Below are 22,775 nucleotides of genomic sequence, written 5' to 3'. Positions count from 1 at the left end.
TTATTTTCTCACTCATTTTACAATCACCTTTTCCTAAATGACAGATTAAGTGCATTTATTATTTTGAAAGTATCTGGAGGCTCACTACTGATGGCCACTTATCATCACAGAGAGGTCATAGATTTGGAACTTTTTTTTTTTTTTTTGGCTGCGTTGGGTCTTCGTTCCTGTGTGCAGGCTTTCTCTAGTTGCAGTGAGCAGGGGCTACTCTTCGTTGCGGTAGCAGGCTTCACATTGCAGTGACTTCTCATTGCAGAACACGGGTTCTAGGTGCATGGGCTTCAGTAGTTGCAGCACGTGGGCCCAGTAGTTGTGGCTCTTGGACTTAGTTGCTCCGTGGCATGTGGGATCTTCCCAGACCAGGGATCGAACCTGTGCCCTTGCAGCGGCAGGTGGGTTTTTAACCAGTGAGCCACCAGGCAAGTCCCTCTTTTTTTTTAAGTATAACTCTTAACAGGTAATTTTGCATGTGATAACCAGTGAGCCTTAGAGTAGGACTAAAGATTTTCGTAGTCACCCTCCATCTCTTTAAAAATACTGTAAAGATTCTACCAAATTTAAGAGTCTCTTATTTATGAACTAAATCACACTGACAGTCTTCTATAGCACATTGGGTATGTCTGACTGGAACTTCTTTGCTACAGTAACTTGATTATGAATGACTCCATGAATGAGTTTTATTTGTAACCTCTCCCTATAACCCTGCTGTGGAGCCATTTATTCCAAGGTAGTTTCTCCAACAGTGGTTACACCTTACAGTTTGGGAATAAATCATTGTTTTTATTAAATATGTAATTGACTATTAGTATTGTATCTTGCCTGATTTATATTTAAGCGTTTGTAGCAAGTAAAATGTTGAGAGATTGGGCATAAAGTTCTAGATTGATTGTTATCTTCTCTTAGCCCTTTCAAGATATCTTCCAGCCAACAAGAACAGTTTTTCCTTTATAGGAAATCTATCTTTTCTCTTTGACTTCAAAGACTTTCTCTTACCAATGGTTGGCCACACCAAGATGTACGTTTATACTGATTTATTTTGTTGGGATTTGTGATTCTTGAATTTAAGGAGTTTGTCTTCAACAATTATGGAAAATAAGCATTCTCTTTGGAATGTTTGCTTCTCCCCTTTTTTTCTTTCTGAAACTCCTAGTTGAACCTTCTCATTCTATCTATACCATATCTTCCACTTCTACCTTTCTAAGTCCTCTCTTTGTGTTTTGAACTTGATGTTTAATACATGTATTCAATTTTAAATTTCTATGACTATATTTTTCTTTTTTAGAGTTTCTAATACTGCCTTTCATTACAATTTTTACCTTTCAATGTACTTAATGATTCTAAACATACTCATTTTATGGTTTCTTCAGATTGTTCTATTACCTAAAATTATTAAAATGGCTAATCCGCTTATTTACTGGACCTACTGACTTTTCTTTATGGTGGTTCATGAACTCACATGGTTAGTAATTTTTATTGGGAGGTTGTTTGTTTGTTTGTTTGTTTTGGGGGTGTTGCTGTTTTCTGTAGAAGGTCCACGCGTGCTAGATTGTGAATATTTCCCTCCAAATATTTTTGCAATTACATTTGCTAGGGTTTCATAGCTTTTGTGGTTCTGGACCAGTTTGTGTTTTATTTTTCAGAATTCTCTTATCATATAAGACATTTAAATTTAGATCTACATCTGTGTGTGGCACAGACCTTGGCTCTGACTTTTCAAGAGACATTTCATCTCCCCACACAGCACTCTATGCAAGGATGAACTTACTCTTCCTTTGACTGATAGGCAGTTTTTCTACTCCCTGTTAAGCAGAGAAGGCAGCTCTTGCAAGTTTCTGGCTTTAGGCAGCAGCTTCAGTCCTGGCTAATAACTTTACAGGAGGCAGCCCCACCTTGAATCCTGTGTGGGGATTAAAATTCCAGCCCTGAGCCATGAGAATCAATGTTCATGGCCAAACCCCCCTGTGCAGCTGAAGCTTCATTTGTAGAACTAGTTCCCTCTTCGTTTCCTGCAAGCTGAGATTTCCCAGTCTCACTTCAAGATCAACTTTGTATTGACAATTCTTTTTATCTTACCCAACATTCAAATGAATTTATAGTGAGACTGAGATTTGCATCAGATCAGAGGTCATGTTGCTAGGAAGTGAAGTTCACTGTTTATATAGTGGTTCAATAGATGTGTTTAGGGGGAAAAAAAGAGCTTCACTGTCAAAGAAAAAAAAAATTAAAAATCAAAGGGTTAGTTCAATGCTCTTCTCCTGCTGAGGAAAGGAGGCCCAGAGAAATGAAGGGTCTATAAGGGTCACACACCCACTAGCAGCAGAGCTCCACTCTCCAACATCTTTCCTCCCTTTCCTTCTCCTTTTCTGTTTCATCCCCCCCCCCCCCCAGCTTCCTCCTTTATTATTTTCTTCCAGAAACCATATTATATTATACATTCAATGCCTTGAAACCTTTGGTAGATAAAGTGGCCACTGGTGAAATATGAGGACAACTTTGTGAGTTTTAGCATAATAATCACCCTAAAGTGATACGGATTCAGGGCTTAGTTTCAGGATATCGCTTCCTTCATCAAAAACATCTATAGGAAGAATATTGTCATTATTTGGTTTGCGAAGAGCTCAATTTGCTCTATATAGAGAAAACGGCAACTGAATTTCTTTTAAGAACAATTATTAATAATTTATTAAGATGTATTTGTGGATTCAAATCCTGATTTTTTTTCTGTAGCTCTGACTATAACAATATGCATGGTTGCAACTATTTATGCCACGGAAGTTAAATGAATGACCCTATTGTTTGGAACCATCTGCTAAAATCACACTAAAAAAAAAAACCTTGTAGAAACCCAGTGACAAATATTGTTACCTTCAGACGCTTGTTTCTCATTTATAGCTGATTCATTGTTCATTCTTTCCAAGTCTTTCTTTGCATCATATGTTAAAAAAAGCGACTTGTGTTTCTTTTCAAGCCAACTGACTCAGTGAAGTGTCAGCTTGTTAAGAAAAGTCAACAAACCATAAAGTAACTGATAGAACTTCAAAAGGACCCTACTCTTTTCATCCTAACCCACCTTGGCACCATCACAAATGTGGCAGCCCTTTCTTCCCATGAAGAAGGTAAAAAACTTCTCTGCCTTTTTAACAGTTTCAGATTGACCTGAGGTGACTGGGGAGTTTATCAGAAATACTTTAACAGGTGAAGGTAGATAAACTAAGGTGACTACTCTCTATAAGCCCAGGATCAAAGTTCTAGAGACAACTGATTTTTAAACCATGAAAGAGCTTTCAAATAGTGTGAGAGTCCTGAGCAGGTGGACCATAGAAAGAATTCCAGTCTGGCATACGTGTTCAGTATCACTGACACCAGCCGTGTTTACACCACCATTTAATCAGCCAGGCACCATGCTCAATGCTTCATATGCATCATCTAATTTAATTCTCCCAACAAGCCTAAGGGAAGGTATATCCCCACTTTATAGATCAGGAAACTGAGGCATAAGGACAATACCTGAGGTCACCCAGCTGATGTGCATAGTGGAGCTAGGACTCCATCCATTGCCTGATGCCAAAGCTCATGCTCTCACCTTTGAACAATGAACCTGCCTAATGGATGTTCAATTTAAACTCCTAGACTCTTTACCTGCAAGATTTTGTGTAACTTCTTTCCTCTTCAAGGGTGACTTACCTAAATAATCTGAGATTATCTGCAAGTTTAGGGATATCAGTAATGTCCTCCTGAGGAAAAGCAGATAACATTTGACAAGCAGTAATTAGACAGGTGGTGCTGATACTCTGTACCTGCACTGTCCCACACTGTAGCCACCCTCCATGTGTAGCTATTTACATTAGAATTAATTAAAATTAAATAAATTGAAAAACTCAGTTCCTCAGTCACACCAGCTACATTTCCAGTTGTTACCTTGGGGGTGAGGTGGGGGAGGGTTAGGACTAGGATCGGGCACATGTGGGACTTCTGGGGTGATTGGTAAAGTTCTAGTTCTTGATTTGGGTGGTGACTTGGGTGACAAATTAATACTAATTTGTTAAGCTGTACGTTTTTGTATTTTTTACTTTTCTGTGTCATATATTACACAAAGGAAAAAAGATTTTAAAAACTACCACACACTATCACTCAAGTTAAAAATTTGAGTTAGAAACTACTAATTTGGGGCTTCCCTGGTTGTGCAGTGGTTAAGAATCCACCTGCCAATGCAGGGGACACGGGTTCGAGCTCTGGTCCGGGAAGATCACGCATGCCGCAGAGCAACTAAGCCCGTGCACCACAACTACTGAGCCCACGTGCCACAACTACTGAAGCCTGCGGGCCTAGAGCCCTCAACAAGAGAAGCCACCACAATGAGAAGCCTGCATACCGTGATGGAGAGTAGCCCCTGATAGCTGCAACTAGAGAAAGCCCACGTGCAGCAACAAAGACCCAACGCAGCCAAAAATAAATAAATAAAAGAAATAAATTTATAAAAAAACTACTACTTTTATGTATAAACAAAATATTTTACAATGTTTATATCAGAGTGGATAAGTCTTGCTATATCTAGTTCACTGATTAAACTCTCAGAAGGAATCTCGTTTAAAGTTCATTCTGCAGTGTAGGTTGGTGCCTTTTTTCAAACTGAAAAGACTATTGTTTGGCATCAAAAAAAAATACTGAGGAAGGTGAGAAGGGAATTTTTTATTTATTCTAAGAAGGATGACTTTTCCATTGTAAGTATTTAGTGGAGGATGTAGACAAAAGAGAAGTCGAGTTTCATGGGGCCCATGTCTCTAACAAATGTGATTCAGGGCCTGAATCTCTACAGAATCTGGGAATTCAGTTTGTATGAAGTATTTGCTTTGGCATGATACCAATTTCCTATTTTAAGGAATTTAACCATAATAGAACACACATTAAATACAAAACTATATAATGACTCATTTTTATCTATTACTATTTATAGCCAATTACAATGACTCTACCTCTCTGATTCAATGTGATTAAACTAATGACTGAAGAAGTTATACAAAAGAGTGGCTCCCAATGAATGAATCAAACAAGGAGGGGCACTGCAATTATAAAGCTGACATTCAGCCACATTTCTTGGATAAGGAGCAATAAAGATGATAAAACAGTGTTATTTCTTTATGTTTTACTGGAGAGTTTTTCTTTATTTACTAAAGTCAAAAGGTTCAGGAACATTTTACAATGTCCAACCTTGCCCAGTTGAAATGTATGACTAAGTCAACAGATCATATGGTTTCTCTACTTTCACAGCTACCTCATTCTTCTAGACTTAAGTTAAAGGGCCAATTCATGTTCCACACTAGTGAAATGGAGCCCTCAGCAGTCTTTCCCTCATACAAGCTAGCTTATCTTTAAGAAGAAATACAATATGAAAGAATTGTCATTGAGAGTGATGAAAATACCTTACCGTCTCTTACAGAGCGACCTGAGAAAAGCTAGTCAGTTCTTGCTAGGTTTAAGTTTGTCAGATGAAGAGAGTATTTTCTATTTTTCAAAATCAGACAAAATATTCCCTCATAACAATAAAAAAACTCATCTATGTTTGTCAATCAGAGCAAAGCCACAATTCCGAGTTATCAGAAAAATTCATACCAAAGTGTTGTCTGCTTTTCCACCTTCCAGGGTCACTTCCAAATTAGAAAGTGCTGCTTCTACTTCGTCGACCTCAGATTCATTTGTAAAATCCTGTATTTCAGTAGACAATGACAGTTTGCTAATGTGATACTACAACAAAAACAGAGGTTTTAGGAATGTTATAAACACAAGGGAATCCATCGGCCATTTCTTCTTTGAAGACAATTCCCCTGCAATACTGAACATCTCCTGGAAGGAGATCCCCCAGCTATGTAGGGAAAATGAAATATAATTTAAATTATTTTGAGATTTATGGTTAGTCATGTTCCAACTCAGTTCTTTCCCATCACTGGTTGACCTTGTAGTGCAGAAGAGATGAGGACGGCAAGACTGATGCCTTATAAGATGTGCATGTGGATGGGTTATGAGGAATATTTTAAATAATTTACTACCCTCATTTTCAGCTCTTTTTCAAAGAAAAACAATCAGTATGAAGAAAATGAAACTTTAAGGAGAACAAATTTGCTTTGTCTCCTTTCAGAGAAAGGTACCGAGGTTCCCATACCTGTAGTGCTGCAAAGATCAACATTTCTTCCTCCGTGCAGTCAATTTCTTCTAAGAGAATGGCCCACCTGGCTTGTTCATAAAGTTGGTTTATTCGGACAGCATCGTACTAGAGAAAGAAAGAGATATATGTGTGTGTATGTATGAGGGGGCATATTTACATTCCACAGTACAAAAGATCTAGAATAACTGAGGCCAATCCTTGTTAATCAGATGCAATAAACTTTAGTTCAGGTAACGGAAAGAAACCCCTCTATCTTTCCACTGCCCCAGCTCATTTTACTTCTGAATTAAGAACTTTCTTTCTCAAAATATTTTCCAGAGCTTCTTGAAGGGGCCAAACTGACCCATCTTAGATTCCAGTATTTTCCCTTTCTTATCACACTTCTATTGTTGGGAAACACAGGTAGTGAAATGGTTTATGTGATAAGTAGTATAAGGAGAAGGGGTCCCCAGGCTGATCTGTAGACTCTGTAAATCTAATCAGAATCTGACAGGGGTTTTTAGTGGAACTTCATGCAAGCTGATCAAGTTGGGCTGGAAGAGACAATGTTCAAATATCTCCAAGAACATTTTGAAAAAGAACAATGCTGGGGAGACACTTGTCCTCCCAGATATTAAAATATATAATAAAGTGGCAGCAACTAAAATAGTGTGGTATTGGTATAGCAATTCACAAAATGTCAGTAAAGCAATATCCAGCAACAGACCTATGTATGTATATAATTTAATATAAAAGAAAATGGCATTTTATCAGCAGGGGAAGAAAGAATTCAGCACTATAACAGTGTTAAAAATGCCAAGCAATTTGGAGAACAAAAATCGAAAAATCACAAAACAATCTTACACATCCAAAATACATAAATTACAGATAGATTAAAGAATCTAAACATGCAAAACCACAATGAGATACCACTTCACATCCACTAGGATGAATCTAATCTAAAGGACAGATAATAACAAATAGTGGTGAGAATGTGGACAAATTGGAACCCCTGTGCATTGCTGGTGGGAATGTAAAATGGTGTAGCCTCCATGGGAAACAGTTTGGCAGTTCCTGAAAAAGCTGAACATAGAATATGATCCAGCAATTCCACTCATAAGTATATACTGAAAAAAAATTGAAAACCGGGACTCAAACAAATACTATTACACCAATGTTCATAGTAGCATTATTCACAATTGCCAAAAGCTAGAAACAACCAAAATATCTATCAATAGATGATTGAATAAACAAAATGTAATGTATATCCAATACATACAATGGAATACAATGGAGTATTATTCAGGCTTGAAAAGGAAAGGAATTCTGATACGTGCTACAACATAAATGAACCTTGAAGACATTACGCTCAGTGAAATCAGACAGACACAAAAGGACAATTATTGTATGATTCCACTTACATGAAGTACCTAGACTAGGCAAATTCATACAGACGGGAAGTAGGATAGAGGTTACTAGGGGCTGGAGGAAGGGGAAAATGGGGAGCTTTGTTTAATGGGTACAGCGTTTCTGTACAGGATGATGAAATAGTTCTGAAAATAGTGGTGATAGTTGCACAACACTGTGAATGTACTTAATGCCACTGAATTGTAGACCTAAAAATGGTTAAAATGGCAAATGTTATGTTTTGTATATTTTACATTAATTTTAAAAAGTCAAAAAAAAACAAAACTGAGACTTGTACATGAATGTTCACAGCAGTATTTTTCATAATAGCCAAAAAGTAGAAACAATCCAGATGTCCGTCAGCTGACAAATGCATAAATACATATATATATAATGGAATATTATTTGGCAATGAAAAGAAATGAAATACTGATACATGCTACAATATGAATAGACCTTGAAAATTCTACGCTAAGTGAAAGAAACTGTCACAAAGTACCACATAGTTTGTATATTGTATAACTCCATGTACATGAAATGTCCAGAATAAGCAAATCCATAGAGGCAGAAAGTAGACTGATGCTTGCTTAGGATTAGGAGGGTTGGAGGGAAATGGGAAGAGACTCCAAATGGGTGATGGACTTCTTGGTGGGATGATGAAAATGCTCTGAAATTAGATAGTGGTGTTGGTTGCACAACTCTGTGAATATACTAAAAACCATTGATTTGTACATATTAAATGGGTGAAATGTTGGTATGTGAAATGCATGGTATTATGTGAATTATATATCTAAAAGCGGTTATAAAAAAATCTAAAGATAACAATCAAAACTATTAGAAGGAAGCATGAGAGAAAACTTTTTGTAATTTTTCAGCAAGGAAGCCCTTTCTAAGCAAGACAGGAAAACTTTAGGTTATGCTGTATAAGGCTGACTTGACAATCAATAACTAAACTTTTTTTCTTTTTTTTTGCGGTACGCGGGCCTCTCACTGTTGTGGCCTCTCCTGTTGCGGAGCACAGGCTCCGGATGCGCAGGCTCAGCGGCCATGGCTCACGGGACCAGCCTCTCCGCGGCATGTGGGATCTTCCCAGACCGGGGCACGAACCCGTGTCCCCTGCATCGGTAGGTGGACTCTCAACCACTGCGCCACCAGGGAAGCCCAATAACTAAACATTTTTAAGTGAAAAATCCCCTGAATAAGATTATATGTTTATAAGGTATAGATTGAAAGGAAATATCTGCAATAAAAAAAGGTAATATCCATTACACACAAAGTGCTCCTATAAATAAATACGAAAAATATAAAGAGTTCAATAGAAGATGAGGCAAATATATATATCAACAGGCAATTCACAGAAGAAAACAAAATGGCCACATAAACATTAGAAAAGATTCTCAACCTCACTAGTAATCAGAGAATTCAAATTAAAACAAGAAGACATAGGGCTTCCCTGGTGGCATAGTGGTTAAGAGTCCGCCTGCCAATGCAGGGGACACAGGTTCGAGCCCTGGTCCGGGAAGATCCCACATGCCGTGGAGCAACTACGCCTGTGCGCCACAACTACTGAGCCTACGTGCTGCAGCTACTGAAGCCCGTGCGCCTAGAGTCCATGCTCCACAACAAGAGAAGCCACTGCAATGGGAAGCCCGCACACCACAACGAAGAGTAGCCCCCACTCACCGCAACTAGAGAAAGCCTGCACACAGCAACGAAGACCCAACACAACCAAAAATAAATAAATAAATTTATTAGAATAAAACTCCAAAAACAAGATGACATAATTTCTATTTTCTTATGAGATTTACCCAGGCTGTAAGTGCTGGTAATGGCTGGTATTGGTGAGGATGTGGTGCAAACGGGCACTTACACATATGAGATCAGTAGGAAGAACTTTGGTGGGATATTTAAATGTTTTTTTTGCCCTTTCATGAGCATGTCCACAGTTACTATTCTAAAGAAATGCAAGGCACTCATCAAAGACACTTGTACAAGAATGTTCACAGTTTTTGAAAGAGGAAAAATTTCAAGCAACCCACAGGTCCTGATAAACTATAGCCTTTCCTCTGATTATTTTGTACTGGTTAAAAAGTGAGTCAGACACATATGCTGACATGAAAAGATGGCTGTGATATATTATGAAGTAAAAAGAAGCGAGCTACACAGCAAATACATGATCCTATTTATGTAGGAAGAAAAGATCCTGAAAATCTGTTCAAAAATACGTTTATAAATGTATGTGAAAAAATCTGCATGAATGATTAATCATTAAGCTGTTAACTGTGGCTAGTTCTCAGGAGAAAGGTCATGGTAAAGGACTATTTTCCATTTTTACTCTAAATAATTCCTTTTTAGTATTAGCCATTTTTAAGTGTATGGTTCAGTGGCATTAAGTACACTTGCGTTGCTGTGCAACCATTACCACCATCTGTCTCCAGAACTCATTTCATCTTACAAAACTGGAATTCTGTACCAATTAAACAATAACTCTCCTATGTTTGATTTTCTTTTCTTTTTTTTTTTTTCATATTGAGGCTATACTTTACTGTATCCTTTAAAAACGATAAACTGTTAAAGATAACATGGGGGAGAAATAGAAAGATAGAGTACCTAAACAGGTTTATCACGGGTTGGTTGGCATGAGTTTGTTTTTCGTTTTGCATTAACTTTATGCACACTAGGGAAAAAGGTGACAGGGAAGGTCAAAATCCGCAGTGAGCCCGAGCCTGGCAAGCGGTGCTGCTCTTAGGCCAGTGGGACCGTGACCTGTCCACAGGCTCCCTCCTTCTCAGCATTTCTAAAGCTGCTTGGAAAGGAGGGCAAATGCAGATCCAGGGGTGTGGTTTTCAGGAGGCTGGAATAATAAGAATCTTAAGAAAGTCTGTCCTTGTTTTGTGAACTTCGACAGGTGTCACGGAAACCCTCAGGAGTTTGCCCCAGAATCCTCCAAAAACAAACTAAAATATGACACACATAAAAACATTCATGGTAGCATCATTCATAACAGCTCCAAACCAGAAACAACCCAATGTCCCTCAGCTGGAAAATGGATAAACAAGTGTATCCAAATGTGTCCATCCACACGATAGGACACCACTCCGGCAAAAACACAGATAACCTTCGAAGTCATCATGCCGAGAGTCCAGATACAAGATTACACACTGTATGATTCCATATGTGAAATTTCTAGAAAAGGCAAAACTCAAGACAGAAAGCACACCAGGTGCGGGCTGGGGCTGGGGGCAGGGACTGACCACAAATGGGTATGAGGAAACATTTTTGGGTGACACAAGTGTTTTAAAACTAGATTGTGGTGATGGTTGCACAACTGTATAAATTCACTGAAAATCACATTGTACACTTACAAAGGGTAAATTTTATGGCATGTCAATTATACTGTAATCCAAAGACATGACAACTAAACAAACCACACACACAGTGCACACCAAAACCAGGCAAGCAACCCCCAACCCACTCCCCCATAGGCCCCTGCCTTTAATTCACAGCTGAAACACAAAATCTAAATAGTATGTGCGGTTGCCGAAATCTGAATTGGACTAACAAACTGTCATATTTGTCTATCTATCTATCTATCTATCAATCAATCAATCATCTATTTCTCCCTCTCTGTCTGCTGTAGGGGTTTTAGTGAGAGTAAGTTAAATCACCCTGTAAGGCTTCTCTCTCAAATGCAGTCAGTAAAGATTTAAAAAATTTAATAAGAGCTTTCTCACCTAAAAATACTTAACTCCCCTCCACCCCAAGCCAGATTAAAAAAAAACTCTTTGACAGAATATTGGTTAAACAAGAGTTGCCTGCATTTACAGACTAACATCAAGAGAAGATGCCGGGCCAGCCTGGCTCCTGCTGAGGAACCTGGATTCCTCTGCGGCATCCACAGAGCTCTGGATTTTCCTCTTTGGAGGCTTGTTCACATTCCCACTGAGGCTCTGGGACAGCACAAGGTCCTGGGTCTTCACAGGTTCATTCATTAACAGGTGTCCCAAAAGCTTTTTTCCTGAGAACTCTTTCAGTGGTTTCAGCTACTCAGAAACAAATTTTTCCCTGGTGGGAACTGGCTACTGCTGCCCTCTCCTTGGCCCTCAATTTCCTTTGTCTCCTGGTTAATTGAAAATAGAAACCACCAAAGCACGTGGTTTCTGCCAACCCCACTGCTTGAATCCCTGTTTCTCCCTATCTAGTCAATTCAGTAAACCCTTCCCTCCTTCCACCAACCAACAATATAAAAAATAACAAAACCTACCTCCCATAGTTTTCATGCTCTCAGGAAAGGATTACTATTTGGATCTAATCACTCTTAAGTGATTCCCTAAAAACTTGGGTAGCAAGTTTTTTAAATTAATTAATTATTTTGGCTGTGCTGGCTCTTCATTTCTGCGCACAGGCTTTCTCTAGTTGCTGCAAGCGTGGGCTACTCTTCGTTTAGGTGCGCGGGCTTCTCATCGCGGTGGCTTCTCTTGTTGCAGAGCATGGGCTCTAGGTGTGCGGGCTTCAGTAGTTGTGACATGTGGGCTCAGTAGTTGCGGCACGCAGGCTCAGTAGTTGTGGCGCACGGGCTTAGTTGTTCTGCAGCATGTGGGATCTTCCCGGACCAGGGCTCAAACCCGTGTCCCCTGCATTGGAAGGTGGATTCTTAATCACCAGACCACCAGGGAAGTCCCCAGTTGGATAGCAAGTTTTAGTATCTTCTAGGCCTCTTATTAAAACTGATGTACCTTTTCTCTAGTGAACATTTAAAAAAATACTATAAACTACTGGAGTCACAAAAGTTTTTTTGTTTTTTTTAAATGCACACATTTTAAAATGCACTTAAATGGGGCAAAAGAGTATATAATGATGGAATTCATTTTGAATGAATTCAAAAGGGACAAAGGGTATACAATAAAAAGTCAGTCTCTTTCCCTTCCTTGTTCCCCACAAAGTGTAGTTTCTCTACCGATTGTTTTGTACCTTGTTCTTTTTCATTCAGTAATATTCCCTGAATATGCTCCCCATCAAAAGAAAGCTGATTCATTCCTCCTAATCAAAACACTATATGAATGGACCATAACGTATTTAACCAGTTCCCTATTGATGGATGTTTAGGTGGTTTCCAATTTTTCCCTAAAACAAATAATGTAATAACTGTTCTTGTGTACAGACATATCAACTCACATATTTGAGTATAACTGTGGTATAAATATCAAGGGGTGGATTTTCTGGGTCAAAGCCATGCAGAATGGTAATTCTGATAGGTATTGCCAAATTGCCTTCCATAGAGGCTAGATTAATTCATAATTTGACCTACAAGCAGTGTATGTATGAGAGAGCCTATTTCCCCATACTCTTGCTAACTCAGATAGTGCATGAAACTTTTTGATCTTTGCCAGTATAAGACCTTATAAGAGCCATTGTAGTTCCTTTTCTATGAACTATGTGTTCACATCCTTTGCTTATTAGTCTACTGGGTTGTTGGTATTTTATTATCGATTTGGAAGAGCTCTTGATATATTAGAGACTGGCCTTTTGTTTGTAGTATGTGTTGCAATGACTTTTTTAAACTTCATTTATAGTTTTTTTGTCATGCATAAAATTTTCATTTTTTTAATTAAAATGTACCAATCTTTTATTTATGGATTCTGGATTTTGCATTTTTAAAGTATATCATATTTGAAATGTATTCTAGTACTTTCATACATCTGAGATTTTAATCAGTGCCTGTTGCCTCAGCTCTATAGCTTGCTTGTATCTCTCCTCTGAAAGCCAGAGAAGAGAAGCTCCCTGGTCCTATTATATGATTTAACTCCTAAATGTAGGGTACCTTGTATGTTTGCAGTGGTTTCATGGGTGCTATCTTTGCTCTTCTTGATTTGATTGTAGATTCTTTGAAAGCACAAACTCTATCTTAAGTTTCTATATCCCTCTACCCAGGAGCCTTAAACTTGGTTTCATTTATAGCACTCTGTACTTTAGGAGGGCAGAGAAGGGAGGGCTGCCACAACTCTAGAGTGGTTGGGGAATCATCCTGCACCCCAAAGTCCTATCTCACCAGCTTGAGTTTTCCTGTCACCTTTGGGTTGACAGCTGCTATTTGGCTGTTAGATTCAGATACATTTTGTTCATAGGCTATGGACACAGAACTCCTTACCAATTAAGCAAGCAGGGGCTGGAGGCAAAGAGCCTAGGACAACAGCCCTAGTAACATTTGCCTTCCGGGTTCTTGTCCCCTTCTGGAAGAATGATTCCTTTTAATCTTCCACTTTTTAGACAACACATTTTTAACACTGCCCCTCCATGTTTGATATTTATGCTGATGATCTGCCATGTCTGAATTCCTTGACTGTGATGTCACTTACATGTTCCTGACTATTATTTTAAGCAGTAGATGACTGAGCTTACTTTCAACATTGAGCTCAATTGCCAAAGCAAGGGTTTTAATGGGGAATCTCTTGGCAAGGAAATTGATAGGAGGGTCTCCAAGGACCAGCTGATCCCATCCTGGAGGAGGCGACTAGGAAAGTCTGACTCTCCCAGCATCCTTGCAGCACGTAGGGGTTGAGGGTAAAGGAAATATCAGAAGTGCTCCATAACTCCAAGGAGTTTGAAGTTTATTTCTAGAGAAAATCCATGAATGTGGTACAATTAGAGGTGTGAGTCCTGAAATTATACTCAGTTGTGGCTCAGAGAAGAGATGGGCCAGTGTGACCAAGAGTAGAGAAAAGCTCCTTTCTGGAAGGAATAAGACCGGAATGTGATCTTAGGGCAGGGTTTCTGAATCTGCGATTCTTGGATTTGGGAGTCTAAATCAGGTGGTCCATAAGCCTGGATTAGAAAAAACTACACCTCCATTTGCACCGGCTTTTAATGGAAATTTAGCATTTCCTTCCATGGTGAATGTAGGCCACAAACCACAGTACTACAGAGCACTTGTGACTTCATGACTACCAGAATCACAGATTTTTCATATTGCATCACAGTTGCTATTTTCAAACAATGCTCACATTCATCATCACTTTGATATCAACTAATTAAACAGATATGTTACTTATATCCATTTTGAAAAATATTTTGGTTACTATAGTTCAATATAGTTCCATTTTGTAATCCTATGTATCTTATTTCATAAATTTGAAAACGTTATTCTAACGTCCAGCAGTTTTGGGCCCTCAACTTCTATTTTAGTTCTTGGCACATGGTAGTTGTTCGATAAATAATTGAATAAATAAAACAACAGGGGCACAAGGCTGAAGAGATAAGTTGGGGCCACATTCCTGACTTAGCAATTAGAAAATGCATAAGTATGTTTTATTTATGTGTTATCTAGTTTCAGAAAAAAATTTAAGGCAGTTTATTAGAATAGATAGCATACAACAAGTTAGATTAAGTTACCTAGGAACTAGGCAAGGAAAGAGTAAAGCTGAGTCAGGAATGAGGCTAAAAAATGATGTTACAGAAAGTGTAAAGATTTGATTCTAGAAGGCAACACAAAAAGGAAAACCTGAATAATTGTATAATTCACATTGCCCTTAAGAAAATCAAAACAATTGGTTAAGAGAAGCCGTAACAGTAATTTCTCCTGAAGATTTTATCAAAGAAGAGCCAAAGTTTGCTTTCTTACCATGATTCACTGGAAGTGATGTACTCCAGATGCAAGTTAGGCCCATGGGCAGTAAGTTGGATCTCAATCAAAGACTGAGCAAGAGCTCCACAGAAACAAGGAAGAGGGCTTATTTTGAAGCAGATGCCAGTTAGGTAAGCAGTGGGAGTCCAGATGGGCCTCTGGAGACCAGACAAAATGAGGACCAAGCAGAAGACAGTGACACAAGAGGCGGAAACACTGCCGTGGATGAGGAAGGAACGGGTGCAGAAAAGGTGACCCGAGGCAGGCCCCTTGAACAAGTGCCCGGTGATAATTGAAGAATAGCAGTCAGCTCGGAACTGGGATGGGAAGGATACCATCATGCTGTGCACTCAGAGGACTGGTGACCCAGTGTGTGTTTTCTACTTTGGGCCACTTTAAGTGCCGATTCACAACTCTACAAAAGGGAGAATTGGGACAAGGAAGGGGCAGATGTTCAGAGGACTTATTTCACCATTCAGCTGTCCTAGGAAACTTCAGGTGGGAGATGTGCACTTAAAATGAGAGTTGGAAACCAGCTGGGGGTCTTTATTTATCCAGATAATCCCTCTGTCTCATCACCCAAGACTCATTCAGCACCGCAGTGGGGAGCCAGGTGTGTGCTATCATGAGGTCCTGGCTTCTTTGCCAAAACCCCTTCCCTTTTAACCTGGGCCTTGACAACTCCCTCCTTCCTAAGCATGAAGGGCTCCAACTCTGTGAGTCACTCTCTTTTTGTTCCTGCTTCACCGTGAATGGAGAGGGACAGCACATGCCTTAGAGACTCCCCTAACTCAGGGGTAGCCTACCATGCTCGCTAGAGACAAACAGATGAAAATCCAGAGACCAGTATACATTTATTGGTATAACCCTACAGAGCTAAACAGAAGGTTACATAAATTAATCCTAATTTTGAAAACTAAATAACTCGATTTTACACTTTCATGCATTCACATTAAAAAAAAAAGGGAGAGACAGAATACAGAAAAAGTATCTTACTTTGGGATTCAAGTCAAAGAAAGTGTAGTATTTGAATCGTAACAGCAGCTGCTCATCCTCCTGGATGCCTTGCTCCATAAGGGAACGTGAGGAGTCTAGCCAACTGGAAAACAACAGGATGAGTTTTAAAAGTCAATCAATTTTACATACATAATTATAGTATTATACAATGTGTTTTTATATACATATACATGTATATCTACATGTATATGTGTGTATATATACACCCTTGGACAAAGTCCGGGTTAGTAATATAACCAAAACTCAGTAAGGGAGATGACTTGATAATAGCTTATATCTCCATTTTATCATACAGCTTTCCAAGTGCTTTTTTGTATGTATATATTTTCTCACTGACACTTTAAAGTAACCAACTGAAGGAGCCAGGGCAGTTCTTATTTTTATTTTTTTTTTGAGTTAATTTTTTTACAATTTAATTTAATTTATTTTGGCTGCACCAGGTCTTAGTTGCGGCATGTGGGATCTTTAGTGGTGGCATGTGGACTCAGTTGCAGCAGGCGGGATATTTAGTTGTGGCATGCGGGCTCTTAGTGGCAGCATGCGGGATCTAGTTCCCTGACCAGGGATTGAACCCGGGCTCCCTGCATTGGGAGCACAGAGTCTCACCCACTGGACCACCAGGGAAGTCCCCCAGGGCAGTTCTTATTTTCTCAGTTTTACGGATGAGGAAAATGAGCCTCAGCAACATTAAGTGATATGTTCAAGGTCACATGCCTCGTGGTGGAGCCAGAATTAGAATCTGCGCTTGGTGACTATTGCATGTACTTGTTCTGCATGTATTTGCTGACTGCTGACCACTTCTACACTAGGTGGTCCAACCCAGAACTGACTCTATCTTACAGAAAGTTCTATGTAGAACTTTCTGTAACGATGGAAATATTCTATATTGCCCTGCCCAACTGAGTAGTCACTAACCACATGTGGTTACTGAAGGTTTAAATGTGGCTAGTGCCACATTTTAATTTTAATTAAATTCAAACATAAATGTAAATGTCCATATGCGGCTAGTGACTCCTGTACTGGGTAGCACAATTCTAGTGTTTGAAAAATAAATACTGGCAATGGTGAGGTGTGATGAAAAGTTAACAACAAAACAAGGTGGGAATGAAGGGCATCCAATACCACTGAAGGAAAATGGTTTGAACTTCTATCAAGTATTTTATATATGTTTATATATATTGATTATATATATTCATATATGTAATATTCTATTACATATTATATATTCCCTTTTGGGAGAATAAGAATAACCAAGATGCAGTCTCCAACCTAAAGGAATTGACAGTCCTGTGGGGTAACCAAGCCTTATACTAAAGGAACAAGGTAACACTGGAGCCAAAGAACAGAACTCAAGGGAAGTGACTGATCTTGAATGGTGACATCTCAGAAGGAGACTGTATGTGGCTGGGCTTTAAAGGACAAACAGGGACAGGGACAGGCTGGTAGAGGAGGAGGGAAGGAGAGGGTTCTGGAGCAGGGGAAAAGCTGGAGGTGAGGCGGTGACACAAGAGTGAGCATGCACGTGGGGGGATGGGGTGCATGACAGCACAGCAGGACGGACAGATGGATATCTTCGGGACCAGATCTCACAGGGAGTGGAATGCTGTTAACAAACTTGACTTGACTTGGTGGACAACAGGGAGTGAAATAGATGGTGGTTTGAGAAATAAATTGTGTTTTCTGAGACCACTTCATACAAAAGCTGAAGGACTCACTTGTTGGATCACAGAATGGAGGAGTGCTCTACGAAAGACAGTGAGGTCACCTTGGGTCTCCCCTGCTGCTCCATGGGGACCAACCCACTTATAAGCTGTTCTACATTCCATAAAATACACTTTGCACACGTGTACGGTCAAAGAATTAGTATTCACATACAGTAAACCGTTGAATTAACCCAGTGAGTAAATGTTGTTACACTTTAAATGTATTGAAATGATGAAAGGCTGCATTTTTCCCTTTTGTTGCTAAAATCAGCACTGACTTTTGTGAATAGTATACAATCCCTAGGTATGCTAACTTAAAAATGAAACACCCCTTCCCCCATCCCTGCAGCATCTCTCTTACTATATCAACATCAGTTCACAGAGACGCAAAACAAAGTCATGTCCTTACCCTGCGTTAAGCTTGGCTTTGTCAACCAGAGACCGAGGCTGGTACATGTCAGCAAGAGCTTCTGGTGACTGAGGGGGCTGGCTGAATGCGAGGATACTGCAGTTTTGTTCAGTCAAAGGGCTGTCACTGAACCAAGTCATTGTGGATGACGCTGGCGTTCCGTTGATGGGGTCATATGTGGGGGTCATGGTTCTACTGTATAAGCCAGGACTTACTGCAAAGCAAAGAAGAGAATGAACTAGGATATGAGATTTGGGGTAGGAATCTTTAGAAAAATAATTACCAATATTGCTTGTACTAAAATGGATTTTGAAGTTAAATGTTTGTTAACATTGAAAATAATCAGATAAGTCATGAGTGATGGGGAGAGAAGTTAAACACAGGTAAAACTCCTGTCTGAATATTTAGCTCCTGGGAAGCTTGGGAACTCATAGGCTGTAAAAATTTCCAAAATCAACCCAGACAGATGTGGGACTATCTCCTTCTCAATAATTCAAAATTCTCCTATTTCAGTAGTGAGTTCTGGCACTATTAGAAAACTGGAGCTCTCGCAGAATGCATGAATACACTATATTTTTTTGACAAATCCCCTAAACAAATCACAGTATTTAAAATTTTAAGAAACCAGCTAGTTGACGGTTTATAAATCATCTGACTCTATTTTGCATAAGGAAAGCATAAATAATCCTTTTCATTCTTTTCATTGGAATATACTATGCAAGAAGCCCTCAGAGTTGCAAGCAAGCTAGAGATTAATTCTTTTTTCTTTTTTTTACATCTTTATTGGAGTATAATTGCTTTACAATGGTGTGTTAGTTTCTGCTTTATAACAAAGGGAATCAGTTATATATATATATATGCTCCCATATCTCCTCCCTCTTGCGTCACCCACCCTCCCACCCTCCTTATCCCACCCATACAGGTGGTCACAAAGCACCGAGCTGATCTCCATGTGCTATGCGGCTGCTTCCCACTAGCTATCTATTTTACGTTTGGTAGTGTATATATGTCCATGCCTCTCTCACTTTGTCACAGCTTACCCTTCCCCTCCGCATATCCTCAAGTCCATTCTCTAGTAGGTCTGTGTCTTTATTCCCGTCTTACCCCTAGGTTCTTCATGACATTTTTTTTGCTTAGATTCCATATATATGTGTTAGCATATGATATTTGTCTTTCTCTTTATGACTTATTTCACTCTGTATGACAGACTCTAGGTCCATCCACCTCACTACAAATAACTCAATTTCGTTTCTTTTTATGGCTGAGTAATATTCCATTGTATATATGTGCCACATCTTCTTTATCCATTCATCCGATGATGGACACTTAGGTTGTTTCCATCTCCTGGCTATTGTAAATAGAGCTGCAATGAACATTTTGGTACATGACTCTTTTTGAATTATGGTTTTCTCAGGGTGTATCCCCAGTAGTGGGATTGCTGGGTCATATGGTAGTTCTATTTGTAGTTTTTTGAGTAACCTCCATACTGTGCTTCATAGTGGCTGTACCAATTCACATTCCCACCAGCAGTGCAAGAGTGTTCCCTTTTCTCCACACCCTCTCCAGCATTTATTATTTCTAGATTTTTTGATGATGGCCATTCTGACCGGTGTGAGATGATATCTCATTGTAGTTTTGATTTGCATTTCTCTAATGATTAATGATGTTGAGCATTCATTCATGTGTTTGTTGGCCATCTGTGTGTCTTCTTTGGAGAAATGTCTATTTAGGTCTTCTGCCCATTTTTGGATTGGGTTGTTTTTTTGTTATTGATCTGCATGAGCTGCTTGTAAATTTTGGAGATTAATCCTTTGTCAGTTGCTTCATTTGCAAATATTTTCTCCCATTCTGAGGGTTGTCTTTTGGTCTTGTTTATGGTTTCCTTTGCTGTGCAAAAGCTTTGAAGTTTCATTAGGTCCCATTTGTTTATCTTTGTTTTTATTTCCATTTTTCTAGGAGGTGGGTCAAAAAGGATCTTGCTGTGATTTATGTCATAGAGTGTTCTGCCGATGTTTTCCTCTAAGAGTTTGATACTTTCTGGCCTTACATTTAGGTCTTTAATCCATTTTAAACTTATTTTTGTGTATGGTGTTAGGGATTGTTCTAATCTCATACTTTTACATATACTTGTCCAGTTTCCCTATCACCACTTATTGAAGAGGCTGTCCTTTCTCCACTGTGCATTCCTGCCTACTTTATCAAAGATAAGGTGACAATATGTGCGTGGGTTTATCTCTGGGCATTCTATCCTGTTCCATTGATTCTATATTTCTGTTTTTGTGCCAACACCATACTGTCTTGATTACTGTAGCTTTGTAGTATAGCCTGACATCAGGGAGCCTGATTCCTCCAGCTCCGTTTTTCGTTCTCAAGATTGCTTTGGCTATTCAGGGTCTTTTGTGTTTCCATACAAATTGTGAATTTTTTTGCTCTAGTTCTGTGAAAAATGCCAGTGGTAGTTTGATAGGGATTTCATTGAATCTGTAGATTACTTTGGGTAGTAGAGTCATTTTCACAATGTTGATTCTTCCAATCCAAGAACATGGTATATCTCTCCATCTATTTGTATCACCTTTAATTTATTTCATCAGTGTCTTATAATTTTCTGCATACAGGTCTGTTGTCTTCATAGGTAGGTTTATTCCTAGATATTTTATTCTTTTTGTTGCAATGGTAAATGGGAGTGTTTTTTTGATTTCACTTTCAGATTTTTCATCATTAGTGTATAGGAATGTCAGAGATTTCTGTGCATTAATTTTGTATCCTGCTACTTTACCAAATTCATTGATGAGCTCTAGTAGTTTTCTGGTAGCATCTTTAGGATTCTCTATGTATAGTATCATGTCATTTGCAAACAGTGACAGCTTTACTTCTTCATTTCTGTTTTGGATTCCTTTTATTTCCTTTTCTTCTCTGATTGCTATGGGTAAAACTTCCAAAACTATGTTGAATAAGACTGGTGAGAGTGAGTTACATTGTCTTGTTCCTGATCTTAGTGGAAATGCTTTCAGTTTTTCACCATTGAGGACAATGTTGGCTGTGGGTTTGTCATATATGACCTTTATTATGTTGAGGAAAGTTCCCTCTATGCCTACATTCTGCAGGGTTTTTATCATAAATGTGTGATGAATTTTGCCAAAAGCTTTCTCTGCGTCTATTGAGATGATCATATGGTTTTCTCCTTCAATTTGTTAATATGGTGTATCACGTTGATTGATTTGCGTATATTGAAGAATCCTTGCATTCCTGGAATTAACCCCACTTAATCATGGTGTATGATCCTTTTAATGTGCTGTTGGATTCTGTTTGCTAGTATTTTCTTGAGGATTTTTGCATCTATGTTCATCAGTGATATTGGCCTGTAGTATTCTTTCTTTGTGACATCTTTGTCTGGTTTTGGTATCAGGGTGATAGTGGCCTCATAGAATGAGTTAGGGAGTGTTCCTCCCTCTGCTATATTTTGGAAGAGTTTGAGAAGGATAGGTGTTAGCTCTTCTCTAAATGTTTGATAGAATTTGCCTGTGAAGTGATCTGGTCCTGGGCTTTTATTTTTTGGAAGATTTTTAATCACAGTTTCAATTTCAGTGCTTGTGATTGGTCTGTTCATATTTTCTATTTCTTCTGGATTCAGTGTTGGCACGTTGTGCATTTCTAAGTATTTGTCCATTTCGTCTGGGTTGTCCATTTTATTGGCATAGACTTGCTTGTAGTAATCTCTCATGATCTTTTGTATTTCTTCAGTGTCACTTGTTATTTCTTTTTCATTTCTAATTCTATTGATTTGAGTCTTCTCCATTTTTTTCCTTGAAGAGTGTGGCTAATAGTTTATCAATTTTGTTTATCTTCTCAAAGAACCAGGTTTTAGTTTTATTGATCTTTGCTATCATTTCCTTCATTTCTTTCTCATTTATTTCTGATCTGATTTTTATGATTTCTTTCCTTCTGCTAACTGTGGGGGTTTTTTGTTCTTCTTTCTCTAATTGCTTTAGGTGCAAGGTTATGTTGTTTATTCGAGATATTTTCTGTTTCTTAAGGTAGGATTGGATTGCTATAAACTTCCTTCTTAGAACTGCTTTTGCTGCATCCCATAGGTTTTGGGTCGTCGTGTCTCCACTGTCATTTGTTTCTAGGTATTTTTTGATTTCCTCTTTGATTTCTTCAGTGATCATTTCATTATTGAGTAGTGTATTGTTTAGCCTCCATATGTTTGTATTTTTTACAGGTCTTTTCCTGTAATTGATATCTAGTCTCATAGCATTGTGGTCAGAAAACATACCAGATACGATTTCAATTTTCTTAAATTTACCAAGGCTTGATTTGTGACCCAAGATATGATGTATTCTGTAGAATGATCCATAAGCACTTGAGAAAAACGTGTATTCTGTTGTTTTTGGATGGAATGTCCTATAGATATCAATTAAGTCCATCTTGTTTAATGTATCATTTAAAGCTTGTTTCCTTATTTATTTTCACTTTGGA

At 38.7% G+C, this 22,775-nt stretch overlaps 1 protein-coding gene across 5 annotated transcripts in view; it reads right to left on the bottom strand.

Moving 5' to 3' along the window:
* The window catches only part of FERMT1 (FERM domain containing kindlin 1), a 66,565-nt gene that overhangs the window by 20,922 nt on the left and 22,868 nt on the right, over window positions 1-22,775 (bottom strand). For 4 of the 5 annotated variants that reach the window (XM_067707509.1, XM_067707507.1, XM_067707506.1 and 1 more), the window contains 5 exons: window positions 18,297-18,510; window positions 16,164-16,266; window positions 6,158-6,265; window positions 5,611-5,742; window positions 3,685-3,734 (listed from right to left, as the gene is read on the bottom strand). In XM_067707509.1, the coding sequence (XP_067563610.1) occupies window positions 3,685-3,734; window positions 5,611-5,742; window positions 6,158-6,265; window positions 16,164-16,266; window positions 18,297-18,510 (607 nt within the window). The remainder of the gene's footprint in view (window positions 1-3,684; window positions 3,735-5,610; window positions 5,743-6,157; window positions 6,266-16,163; window positions 16,267-18,296; window positions 18,511-22,775) is intronic. The other variant, XM_067707508.1, reaches the window with a different exon arrangement.

This window comes from Pseudorca crassidens, chromosome 15 (assembly GCF_039906515.1).
Source record: "Pseudorca crassidens isolate mPseCra1 chromosome 15, mPseCra1.hap1, whole genome shotgun sequence".
Lineage (NCBI taxonomy): Eukaryota > Metazoa > Chordata > Mammalia > Artiodactyla > Delphinidae > Pseudorca > Pseudorca crassidens.
This window is presented reverse-complemented; position numbering and strand designations above follow the sequence as displayed.